Source organism: Leishmania braziliensis, chromosome 19 (genome assembly GCF_000002845.2).
Source record: "Leishmania braziliensis MHOM/BR/75/M2904 complete genome, chromosome 19".
Lineage (NCBI taxonomy): Eukaryota > Euglenozoa > Kinetoplastea > Trypanosomatida > Trypanosomatidae > Leishmania > Leishmania braziliensis.
Window position 1 is genome coordinate 302,400 of NC_009311.2, and position 13,038 is coordinate 315,437.

Consider the following 13,038-nt stretch of genomic DNA (forward strand, 5'->3'; position numbering starts at 1 on the left):
AACGTCCTCTGGGTGTGTCTGGGCCTCTCCTGTGGCTCAGTTCCTCTCCTCCTCCCCTCTCTACCAAATTTCCACCTCATTGTAAGCGAGCACGCGAGTTGCCATCTCCCTCACCCTTTTGGCCAACCTCTAATGAGTGTGCACACCGTTGTAGTAGGAAACACACCAGCAAGCACCGCCCACACCCTCTCCCCACACCACCTTTCTCGCGCTTCTACGCACCGGCACGGAACTCTCGCCCCCTCTACACCCCATTGCACTGTTGAGGTGGTAGGCTCTACACCTATTTGGACTAGAACAACAAGGGAGAACGTTGCAGGCGCAGCATCGTAAAACTAACAAGGCCCTGGCGAGGTACGGTGTCGGCACAGTGCGTGTATCGTGGTTGCCACTGCTTTGGGAGTTCTTCGCAGTGCGAGCGAGACCACCCCTGAGGCGGCAAGGAACACCGCTGTATGTGTGTATTCGCAAAGTGACTGCATGGAGCCTTGAAGTTTCAAAGCCCCATCCCATTCTGTTTACTTTTTTCTCGCCTTGGTTGTGCGGCTTCTCCAGCAGTCACAACCGCACGTGGGATGCAGTGGCTGTTCCTTCCCCATTGCCTTATTTGACCCCTTCTCTCTTCTCCGCCTCCTTTGTTTTGTGCGCGCTTTGGGTGCGCCTTGGGGGCTGATCTGTCTTGTGTTGTTTTTTGGGCGCCTCATAGCCCCGCTGACCCTCCTGTGTATGCGCGTGTGTCTGTCGACGCATATTTCGCTCTTCCCCGCCCCCCCCCCCTCTCCTGCCCTCACCGGCTTTGACTTCTCTGGCGCTCCTCCCCACTCTCGAGGGCCCTCACTCGTTTTGCTCTCACAGCTGATCTGCGAAGTGTTTGTGTTTTTTCTCTTTTTTCCTTTTTTCTGTGGCGTCTCGACTTGACTGGTCGCTGGCGCGATTGGGCCCACTTTTCGCCGCCCCTTTTCTCTGAGCCACTCCCCGCTGTTCACTTTGGCTGGGCCCACACACACACACACACCACCGTCCTTCCCTCCGTCCGTCAGCAGCCAGTGTGGCGCGTCTCGCTCAGTCGCCGTCTTGTTTTTGCTTTTCCTTTTCCCTGTTGGTGTTTGTTTGGCTGTCTTGTGCTCGTTTGGTGGTCTCTCTCCTCCTGCCTCTCTTGGACCCCTCCCTCCCTCTGCGGAGAGCACAATTTTTTTGCCTCTTGCCTCTTTGTTAGCGCTCTCAGTCGCTCTGCGGCTGTCTCTTCTTCCCTCTTCCATAGAGCACCGATACAACTGCACAAGCGCGGAGAGGAGTACTCTCCGCGCTAGACAGCATCAAAGAACAGGTTTCCCACACGCGCTTGCGCGGTCGACCCACCGCCCCACCCCATCGCTGAGTCTCTCTTCACTGTTCTCAAGCACACATGCAGTTCTCCGACTCCACGTCGTCGAGCTCGTCAGCAGCTTCGACCCCGAGACGCCGAGGTGGTGATCACTTCGTGGCGGTGAACGCGTCGACACCGCTCGCGAGCGCGGCTTGCGCCTTTCACGGCATGCACTCATCAGAGAGACACAGTCGTGACAACGAAGATGCCCAGCGGCTGTATGGCGACAACAGCTCACTTCGAATTCAACTGACTGCGGGACTCCACAGAGCCGACAGCCCAGTCTCAGGCGTCGTAGCAGCGCCCCCCGGTGCTAAGAGTGCAGATGACGATGGTCAACAGCTCCGCATCCCATCTACGCAGCAAGCGCCATCCTTCTTTGCCAAGGCGCCTAATGCTTCCTCTGCGAATCAGCGATTGTGGAGCGATAACTCGGAAGCTGAGCTGGACACGAAGGCATTTCGAATGACTCAGTCGCCTTCCTCTTCCACTTCGCCTGCGTCCTCCGCTTCCTCACTGACCTCTGGGCCCCAGAAGGCGAAAGCTAGTGCAAGCGCAATGAAGCGTCTGCAGCTGCGTCGTCTCTCGGCTTCCAAGACACCGTCTATGGCGTCGTCTGCATCGTCATCCACGCCGCTCGCCCCGGCAGCGCGCCGAAGCAGCAGCTCCTCGTCCTCCTCGTCCGGATCCTCTGCGTCCAATGTGGTGCTTCATCGACTTCATTTGCCGCATGCCACATCAGCGCCGCTTTCGATGACTGCGGCGGCCCCACCCGCCGCGTCAGTTCCACCACCTGCGCATCATGTAGACCCCTTGCGCACTGACGTGATGACGACCCCACCCACCGCGGAAACATCAGCGACACTGTCACTACATCCATCGGGGGTAGAAGCACCCGCGATGCCAGCCTCTGACAGCACCCTCACCGATACAGGCCACCACGGCACCGCTGGTGCCAGATTCTCCACTTCCTCCGCCAGCCCCTTGACGCCCAATCCCGCCGGTTCGTACAGGCCCCCGTCTAATGCACCAGCGGCGGTCTGCTCCGCCGCGCCGGTCATCCAACCGACGTCGCAGTTGCCCACCAACACGTCTTTTGGGAGTAAACCTCCAAGCGATTCACTACTGCCGCACATTAAGCGGGCCGCTGCAGCGCACAGCAACGGCGTGTATTCAAACTTCGAGGACTTGTCGAAGGAAGAGGTGGGCGAGAGTGAGCTGAACAGCAGTGCAGCGAGTCGAGCTGCCCATGCGGCGCTAGACGCTGCAGAGCAGCTGCATGAGCACGAGGGTCACTCCGACCCTTCCCCGGCGCAGAACGCAGCGACTCCGCCGCCGCCGCCACCGTCAGAGCAAGCTCACACATCTGAGGGCGAGGTCCAACCCACCAAAGGTGACTTCATCCCTAGAGAGAAGGGCTGCAACGGTACTGTCTCAGGCACCCTGGTAAGCAACAGAGCCGGCTCCGTACACACCCCTCCGTCTGAAAGGTGGCCACCTGTGTCTGATGTGGAGCGTGTTGGCTTGGATGCCGTTGCTGCTGCTGAAGTTTCTTTCGACAGTGGTGTGACCGCAGCCACGAGACGGCAGCCGCCACCTCCGCCGACCCCATCCACCACCACAAAGAAGTCGCCATCCTCGTCTTCCGCTATGCGACATGGCGTGGAGAGCGACGACACCACCAGTATCAGCAGCGGTGACAGGTCCTCCGATACTGAGCTGACAGTCGAGCAGCAAAACCCCCCAATCATGAGGCAGGGCACCTTTACAACTCACACAGCCCCTGTCAAGGCGACACAGGCTGTGGTGAGCTACAATCCCTCGGCCCTCCCACCGAACCGCAGTAGTAGTAGTAGTAGTAGTAGCCACTCTAGCGGCAACACCAGGGACTGTGGTGGTATCCGCGGAGGCTCTGCTGGCGGTGACGGCGACAGTCCCGCGCCTGTTTCCGATCAGATGGCTCGAGCCCCCGTTTACAAGATGCGCCACAACTACGACAGCAGCGGCGACGACACGGGTGCATTGTCACCACAGCTCCAGACGGTGATGGAGTATAGCGGCAAGCTGGAGGAGGCCGCTATTGCTCCGAACGTTGGCTCTGCGAAAGTGCCACCCACAACCGTGATGGCGGGTGGCACTGTCAATGGCGCTAACGGCCAGGGCGTCGCCACTGCAGCCTCCTTGCCTGACTTCCTGCAACACCTGCACCATCCTGCCCTTCAACCCGCGGCAACCTCCGAAATGAACGGCGAGACGAAGAGAGCCGCCACCGTTCCTACGAGACCGACCATAGGAAGTGAAGCGTCGGCGTCGCGCGCGAGTGCTGCTCTGATGCCACCATCGCCGTCCCAGGCGCGCACCGCGGAGACACTAGATAGCAGCTCCTCTCTCTCGTCCTCGTCCGGAGACGGCACTGCTGCGGTGCTTGCGAGACAATCTACTCACAGCAACGGCGGTCAGGCGCTGCCGTCTGCAGAGCGTGACGCAGGGGTGCAACGGTCAGAGAGCGATGCGGTGCGGCGGGTGTTGGTGATGCCACTTATGCCGGACTTCACATCGTCGTCCTCTACCTCCTCGAGAGACGTTGGCGGCAACAGCAATGAGTCGGGGAAAGCCATTGACAGCGAAAGCGCAAGCGTGGCAAGCAGCGAGCAGGCCTACATCGAGGAAAAGGGAAACAGCAGCGATAGGCATACGCCGCCATCTCACGCCATGGACGCGATCTTCGCGAAGGACATGCCCACTGCCCATGCGCGTGTTTTGCCAAGCGCGGGAGCTCTCGACAGCGGCTGCAGTTGGATGCGCGAGGAGGAAGAGGAGGAGGAGGGGAGACCCATCCACAGAGCCAGCGCAGAGGAACAAGACAGCAATCCCCTTGCGCTGCAGGAGGCCAGTCGCTGGGACGACGTGCTGGGAGAGATGGAGCTGGTCGACTGCTCAGTGGTTTCGCGCGTGTATCAGCAACCTATGCCACGCCAGCGCACCAGGTGCCGCTCCAACGGCGAAGACGAGGAAGACAACATAGACAGCGAAGACGGTGACGAGTATTGCATCTTCAAGGTTGTTTCGCTTTTCCCCATAGCTGCCGCAGACCATTGCGAACGGTGGCCGCTATGTACTGGAGTGCAGAGGCGGTTGCTGGCTCTGGCAGAGGAGATGCGTGCTACGCAGCGCGCGCTCGACGAAGCAGGCTTGACCGCTGCTCAAGCGGTGCAGGCGCCCTCAGCCTTTCAGCACGTCGGTGCCAGTGGAGAGGTCAACCCCAACAGAGGAGAAGCGGCGGGTTGCAGCGCGGACGATCCAGAGGACGCGTTTGCCCAGCGGAGGCGGCGTACTACCTGCGCGGGCGTGTCGGAAGTGTACGTCGACTCTCGCTGCCGTCTCATCGCCCAGCTGGAAGTGGCGCCGTACACGGTACCGCTGCGGCACCTTGTCGCCACGGCCACCTCTGGCACGGGGCTTCGTGAGAACGAAGTACTGGCGCTCATCCGCACCGTCGTTTGCAAGGCGGCCACCATGCACAACGCAGGTTTTGTGCATGGCGCACTGCATGCTGGCAACGTACTCCTCTCCAGCTACGACGGCGACGCGGTACTGGCGCAGCCATGTGGTCTGATGAGTCAAAGCTCGTGGCTGCCGTGTGACTTGTCCGTCATCAGCGTGGCACGCGCCTACGCCATGGCGCCATTTCTTCCCAAAGTCTGGGGCGCACGTCAGTCGCACGTCGGCGTCACCACGTCGACGCGACTCGGTTTCCCACAGCGGCCAAACACCGCAGAGCTCATCACATACCACAACTTGGCGGCGCTGGGCTGGCTCCACGGCAACGATGCAGAGAACGCGAGGCACTTTAATGGCGGAGGCGACAGTGCTGAGTCGAGCATGCCCGGTACTCCCTACACCCCCATCGCCGCCGACGACCTCTATGCCGTTGGCATGATCGCCTTCCTTATCTATTGCGGCGTCCCGCCGTTTCACATGACGTCTTTGTGGGCGGTGGTAGAGCGACTCACGTCGCTGGGTGATGACTACAGGGCTGCCATGCAATGCTCGTCGTTGTCTGTGGCGGCGGCCCGTCAGGAGGCGCGCCGTGTGGTGGCGGAGTTCTGCTTTGGCACCTGCCAACAGAGCAACAGTGTTGCTTCTCTGTCCTCAGTCGAGCCCATGCAGCAGCGCGCCGTTGCGCGATTTCGACCAGAGTTCGAGCAGGCGCTGCAGTCCTTCATTGTCGACTGTGTGGAGGCATCGTGCTGGGTGGCGATGTTGAAGCCGCAGAGCGGGGCTCCTTACAAGGCGGGTGCGACGCAGCACGTCTACACCGACGCCCAGGAGCTGCTTAGTGGTCACCCCCTTTTCGTGTACTTTGCCCTTCCGGAACAGGCAGACGAGGACGGTGCGAAGACGCAGGAAAACACTGGCGGAGGACCGTCGGCGGTGAAGGAAGAATCTCAGCAAACCACTGATGAGGGAATGCGCGACACGGTACACCGTGTTGCCTATCCTGCCTTCTGCACGTGGGCTCGCGCCCGTGAAGACTGCGGCTCAGCGCCGCACATGAGTCGACTGCACAGCAATGCAGTCTTCACCGCTCGCTGCACGGCGCTGTGCGAGGGCGTCTCTGCCGTCGCACCATACGACGACCAAGCGACAGGTGTGTCACCGAAGGCCCTCCAGAGGTACGAACTGCGGTCAAGGCTCTCGATTCTCAGTCCTCATGTGGTGGGGGTGCTGCAGGGATGGCAGGCACCCTTTCTTTCCGGGGAAGCAGAGATCAGCTGCGGTCATGACCACCAAACGGACACGCGCACCTGTGAAGTGACTTCGGCGGCGGTAGCGGGGGCGACTCGGTATCGGCAGTGGCCAGGCAACGCTCGTTCAGCAACGGACGCTATCGAGTGCCGGCATTTGCCTTCGCTGATGCGACCGTCCACTGTTATGGCACCTGCCTGGCTTTTTGCCAATCATGACGACGACGGTGGCGCTGAGGCCGACATTTCGGCCACCGCGTTGGCGCAACAAGAGGATGCGCTCGCGACACAGCCCTTCTCTGGTGACGGGCTTCGTACTGACGGCAGCTTTGTGCGTCACCCGCACCTGCGCACGCTCACGTTGGCGAGGAAGCAGAACGGCGCCTTTTCCTTAAGCCGGCCTTTTGTTCTTTCATGTGTGTTGCCAGCCGTCGACACGCTGGTGCTACAGCACTTAGCTGACTGCACGGTGACGGTACTCGCGCCGTTTCGCTACATCGTCCTTGATGCGTTACAGCGTTGTGAAGTTCGCCTGGGCCCCTGCGAGTCGTGCGTGCTGCGCGATGTGCACGACTGCCCTCTCATCGCCGTCGCCGCGCGCCAGATCTCTGGCAATAACGTCACCGAGACACACTTGAGTTGGAGTGAGCAAGGCAGCCGCCGTCCCCTGCTAAAGTGTAGTCGTGGCGTCACCACATCCCTCTATGGCCTGCTGTACAAGGGCCTTGTTGAGGACTACTCCATGGTGGGACTTGCTCTCGAGCATGCCGTCTGCTTTGCCGACGCTGACGAACTGAAGAGCGACTCCGCTGAGGTCGACGACTCCGTCGCTTTTCGAAGCCCGGCGATGGCGCGTCGCCGCACTGTTGAACTACTGGCAAGCACTGCGGCCAGTGAGAACCAGAGTCAGGCGCAAGTGGAGCTATGCCTTGCCCCGGAGGCGCCATATGACCTTACGCTGCTCTCGAGCAACACCCGCTACGTGCACAGTGGCAGGCAAAGCAGCGGTATGAAGAGCTCATGGATGCCTCCGCCTGACGTGTTTCATTTCTTTGGCGAGCTAGCTGAGAAGGACGTGGTAGTGTGCGATGTGCACGGCAGCACTCGCGACGGCGAAGCCCGCCCGGTGGTCTTTCTGATCGGTGCTCTCGGAGACGTTGTGGTCGAGCGATGCAGCCATTGCACAATTGTGGTGGCCGGGACGCCGAGCAACCTGCAAGCCTCCAAGTGCCACGACTGCCAGCTGATCTTCATGGCACGGGAATCGGTTATTGAGGACTGTGCCCGCGTGGAGTGCGTGGCTCTCGTGACGGAGTACCTTCTGCTGCGCGAATGCGATGCGGTGCGGGTGCGGCCGCTCTTTCTCCACTGTCCCTTCAGTGATGAGGTGCTACGGCGCGTGGTCGATGGAAGCGTCGGCGGCGCCGAGGAGGAGGCGGTGATTAGTGCGTACGAGGCTGGCCGGCTTGATGAGCTGAACGCCGTGCTGCGTGGTGTTGGGCAGGGGGTATACGTGGAGGCCTCCCAGAACGTGGTGGTCGAGGACATTGGCTACTACTATCACCGCAGCGGCCGGACTGATGATGGCGAGCACGAGGAAGGGGAGGACGGCGCAGAGGGTGACGGCTTCTCAGTGTTGTCGGTTGCGTACGTGAGCATCCAGAGCTCCACCGCGGTGGCGAGTTCCTTGGGCGATGCCTCGGCGTTCATGGCAGAGGCGGCGCAGTCGCTCGCGGAGCATCTCTCCGTGCCGTGCTACCTCGAGCCCCTCCAGCGCTACAGTAGCGAGAAAAAGGACACATCCAGCCATGCGGATCGGCCTGTCGTGTCCTTCCACGATTTACTGAACTGCTCTGTGCTGCGCCTGCGTGGGTCTCTGTGTCCGCTGGAGTTACAGGCACAGTCCACATCACAGGATTCCACGGCGGCACTCGTGGATGTGTGTGTGGAGCGCGTGCACGGCGGCCTTATCTACGTGGAGGATGTCGTTCACACGCTGTGCCTGCGTCACTGTGTCGGCCCACTGGACGTCGTCGTCTGCGCTTCGGCAACGGTGTTGATGGAAGCCTGCGTCGGTGTGCAGCTGCGCACGGCGTGTGTCAACTTCAACGCCATGGATTGCATCCATTGCCATCTGGCGCTTCACGTGAACAACGCACCACAGTACCAGCGTTGCAGGAGTGTGCAGACCTCGGCACTGAACATTACCGCGGGGGACTTCGACGCCCTGCTAACCGCTGCTGGAGTGGACTTGACAACAAACCTGTACGATGCACCACTGCTAGTGGCGGAAGAGCGGGAACCGACGGTGGCGGCAGGGTCGTCAGGCCCGTCGTTGGAGTCGCGCGGAGTGCATGCCTTTTATGGTGGCTGCGTGGACTCCTCCACCGCTCCCTACAGCACCGCCGATATGTGCGCTGTACTGCTCGCCACAGCGCATAGAGAGCAGCTGCACCCGCAGCAAGGGGGAGCGGTCGACAGCAGGCTGGGAGTGCCGCCTGACCAGGTGCAGCGGGTCATGTCTGTGCTGCGTCAGCCTGTGACCGTGGTGCCCCCGCTTCCAGGGCTCTGCGTCAGCCCGAATGAAGCACCGTTCCTGGAGGAACTAGAGGCGCATGTGGGGTTGTGGGCCAAACGGCCGCTCTCGGTATCGCGCGAGGAGGCCGTTGCCATTGCACTGTACGCCTTGGCCGACTTGGCGGAAGTGTACTCGAGTGTCACGGAATGGGCCGAGACGACGGACCCGGTGCGGTTCACCGAGGCAGGTGAGCTGGTGGCTGAATGTGACGCATCTCTGGATCTCGATGCGCCACCGCAGCTCCTGGTCACGCGTGCCGCTCCCTCACCGCCTACCACCACCTCAGCCTCCTCGACGCCCGGTAACCTTCCCAGACAGGCGTCGGATGCTGTCCAGCAGAGGACGCCATCCCCAGTCCAGCAGCAGCAGCTGCTGCTGCTGGAGACGGAGCAGTGCCGCACTGCAGGCGACTCCAGTGTAGCGGGAGGCCAAACACCTGCAATGACTATGCTGCTCGGAGTCGGTGTGGAGGAGGGCGCCCCTGGCACGGAGGACTCCGTGGAGGAGGTCGTCATTCGCAGAGCACTGCTGCCGTCACTCCCTTCACCGCTGTCGACCCGCTACGCGGACTCCACGCATGTGCCAAAGAACAACGTCGATCATACGTCATCGGCAGAGGTACCTCAGGCCTCCCCAGTGACTCTTCGCCGACCATCACGGCCAGGCAACTCGCCGAGACACCCGCGGCATGGGGGACTCGCCTCTTTTGAATCAACAACGCTGTCGCACGCAGCCGCGAGCTCGACTGGCTCGTCTGCCGCTGGGCTCGGTGACGGCGCCTCGATGATTGAGGATGGCGCCTCGGTGAACTCGAGCGTCACTGCACCGCCGCTGCCGCCAGGGCCGACATACGCACTGGACCCCACCAACTTCGGCGCCTCCTCCACCATGGACGTCTTCTACCGTACACAGCGCGACACTGCGCTGTTGGCCACCGGCACGACAGGCCCCCTCATGGAGGACGACGGCGGCGCGTATTCGGTCACTGCACACAATTTAGATGGTGAGGGTCTGGAGTTCACCTCTGCCTCCCCCTCGCCCGATCACATACGGTCGCCCGCTATGACGGACGGCATCACCGGCTGCCGCCTAGCACTTGTATCACCCGTGGGCAGCAGCGGCCACGAGGGCGCGTGGAGTGGACCACAGTCTTTCCCAGTGGCTGCGAACTTCAATATGCGGGATGCCGAGGCGCGGGCTCAGTGGCCGTCGTCGTTGCAGAAGTCGCCGCGTTTTGTAAAGTCAGAGGTGCGCAGCAGTCACAACGGCGACGAGATGCTGGACGACATCACCGCGCCTCTTTCCACCAACAGTACTGCCGGTGCAAAGCGGCCACCGACAGCTTTGGGGAAAGAAGAGGACGAGCCGCACTACACAAGCAACGCCGTGTACTCCTCCCTGCGTACCTCCTCGTCTTCCTTGTCCGAGTACCGGCGACGCGGCGTGACGTCGTATGCACACAACGCAGAGCACGTTGCAGGCGGCGGTGACGATAGCGCTGGCGAATCGCAACTGCCGGAGACCAACTTCCTCCATGTGTCACAGGACTCGTCCTTGCGGCGTTTGGAGCTGAACTCTCCCACTCCCAAGGTTACCTCACCGACGTTCATGAGTGCTAGAGGTGAGGGTGAGGGTGGCGAGGCTAGTAGTTTCTCCAGAGTCCAAAGCACCATGCTAGTGCCGCCGGCGAGCGGGCCTGCCGCTCCGCCAAAGGCTAACCTTCTGGGGATGATGTCGTCGCCCGAGGTGATAACGATGCAGGAAGCCCACGCGGACGTGAGGGCGCTGCTGCAACAAGTAGAGGAGGCACGTAAGCGCTTCGCGCGAAATCAGCGCTCGTGGCAGTCGCCAAAGGATGGCGGCTTGGAGGCTCGTGTACGAGCGGCGGTGGCGAAGTTGACGGCCTTAAAGGCTACGTGTGCCGAGGCAGTCTAGTGCGGCTCAGCGAAAGGCGACCAGAGAGTGGAATTATTCATTGTTGTATTTGGGGGTCCCTGTGAACCCCTTCCTCACCACCATGGTCGTCCTCAACGTGCACGCTGAGTCTGCGAAGTAGAGGGGGTAACAAGCAACACCATAGAAAAGCAGTGCTCACGGGCATTGGGAGGCAGGATGGGCGCCAATCTCTTGTCATTTGTGTGCACCCGTACAAGTGCATGCGTGCACTGATCGAGCGTTGTACCTGCCCCCTCTGTCATCATTTTCGGGTGTTTCTTTTCTCAACTCCAGGGGCGCCGGAACTGCCGAGAGGGATGATGACGGCCTGTCTCGTATCCTTCTGTTTACCATTGCTAGCCTTTCTACATATACCCATATGTAACCACTCCGCTGCGGGAGACAAGCATAGACACCCACACCCACCCACCCACACACACACACACACACGACCATCTGTGCCGACAAAAAGGCGCGGTGTCGCTGATGCTCAAAGGCGTGACCGGTAGGCATCACCTCCATCGAAGCGTGCCGATGCTGCGTTCTCCTTTCTTCTGCCGCTGGTACGGGAAAGGGAGTACCGATCCAATGCACCTCTCGTGAGCAGAGGCACACACACAAAAAAAAAGGCAAAAACTGCTCTGCCGTGTCTTCAGTTCTCTCTCTCTCGCTCTACGTGGCTCCGTTACTCTCGGTGCCCGTGTGTGGCTCCCCCTTGTGCCTCCACCTCCTCTTCTCACCTGCACACACACACACTGCACATGCACGCGCATTTATTTGTACTTGGACGCGTGCCACACACACCTCGCACGCTGCTGCTGTCCGATACACTTCTTTACCTCTCACATTTTCTTCTTTGTATTATGCTTTAGGGGGCTCTCCCTTGTTTGCTTCACACTCTCCTTTCTTTCACGAATTCTGCGCTGGGACGCGGCTCTGCGCCGTTGCATACGCGTGTGTGGGTATGTACTCAACGCGTGTACCCACAGCACAGTATATCACTGCCAGCGCAGAAGGGTGCAAGTAGAAGCGGCGCGCTCGGAAGCACGCGTACCAAACGGAGAAAAGGAAAGTAGAAGGCAACCAACGCACTAAAAGACCGCCGCTGCCACCCACTTACCTCCTCTCGTGCATCACGACGCACTAAGCCACGCACACCAATTTCTGTCGCCACCCACGCCTCAAGGAAGTTGTCGCTCAATAGGCTCGTCTTTGCGTATTTTCACTCCTACCCGTGTGGCGGAACCTCTTTGCACGCTCTCTTTTAGCCAAACGGCTCCCGCGTATACCCATCAAGTGCGCAGAGAGAGAGGGTGAGACGAAATACAAAGCCACATACAGACGGCACCCACACGTTGCGTGGCGATCAGGTGTGCCTCTCACCCACCTCGTGTCTAGGCATCTCTTCTTTGGCGCATTTCTTTCTCTCTTCTCGTCTGAATTTCCTTTTTGCGAGGGCACTTCTGTCTGTACCAAGTGCGAGGAGACGTCTGGTATCTGCGCACCCCCTCCCTCCCCCTCTTTATCATTTCAGCCCCTCCCCTCTCCCAATTCCAACAGCTGCATTATCATTTTGGCCCCCTCTTCACTTTGCTTCGTTGCCTTTTGCCCCCTCCCCCACCACCCACACACACAGACATTTCTCGTTGTTGGTCCCTCTTTTCTCTTTGTTTCGTATCGCTTCTTCTTTAAGGTGTGTGTGTGTGTGTGTGTTCGGCTCACACGCCGTTGTTGACCTTTACTTCTTGCTTTTGCTCTCTGTTTTACAGTTGTGCGCGCGTCTCGCGCTCGCTCGTGCGCGTGCCGTCGGTTGTTCTTCGTTTGTTCTCTCTCGCCTGCATTGGTTTTTTTTCCCCCCTTTCCAGGTGATTCTGCTCACACTACCCCTTCACCGGTCTCCCTTCCGCCACTGCCCTCCCCCCCCCCTACGCATACGCCTTCCCAAGCGACACATCGTTCTCTCTCGTTTTTTGTCTTTTTTTCCTCTCGAAACTTCAAGTATTCTGTTCTGCTGTCTTTTCTGTTGTGTCGTTTTTCTTCTCTCCCTCTGTGTTCATCTCCAAGGCTGCGTCGCGTCTGTCACTTGTGTCAACAGAGAAGCGAAGAAGTTTACTGTCCTTCCCCTCCCCCCCCCCCTTCCCTCCCCCACTCTCTTTGGCCGGTGTTGCCTCTCCCTCTCTCTGCGTGTGTGGGCGTTGTTGTCGCTGTGCTCTCTCCTGTACAGTTTTGTTCGAGTCCTTCTCGTCGCCTTGATTCTGTGGCTTCTCTCTTTTTGTGGATCCTCCCCTACTCCCGTTCTCCCTCTCGCCTCTTCGTCTCACCGCTGGAGTCTGCGGTGTGTTGGTTCGCTTGTTGGGCACCTCGTTCTTCTTTCCTTTACCTCTTCAGCATTGCATTTTCTGACGAGTGAT

At 60.1% G+C, this 13,038-nt stretch overlaps 1 protein-coding gene across 1 annotated transcript; it reads left to right on the forward strand.

Moving 5' to 3' along the window:
- Positions 1 to 1,405: 1,405 nt before the first annotated feature.
- LBRM_19_0870 (conserved hypothetical protein) lies at positions 1,406 to 10,627 on the forward strand (the record flags this gene model as incomplete). The annotated part of the gene is made up of 1 exon (XM_001564133.2): positions 1,406 to 10,627. One exon carries the CDS (start codon positions 1,406 to 1,408, stop codon positions 10,625 to 10,627), a length of 9,222 nt encoding a protein of 3,073 aa, XP_001564183.2.
- Positions 10,628 to 13,038: the final 2,411 nt, after the last annotated feature.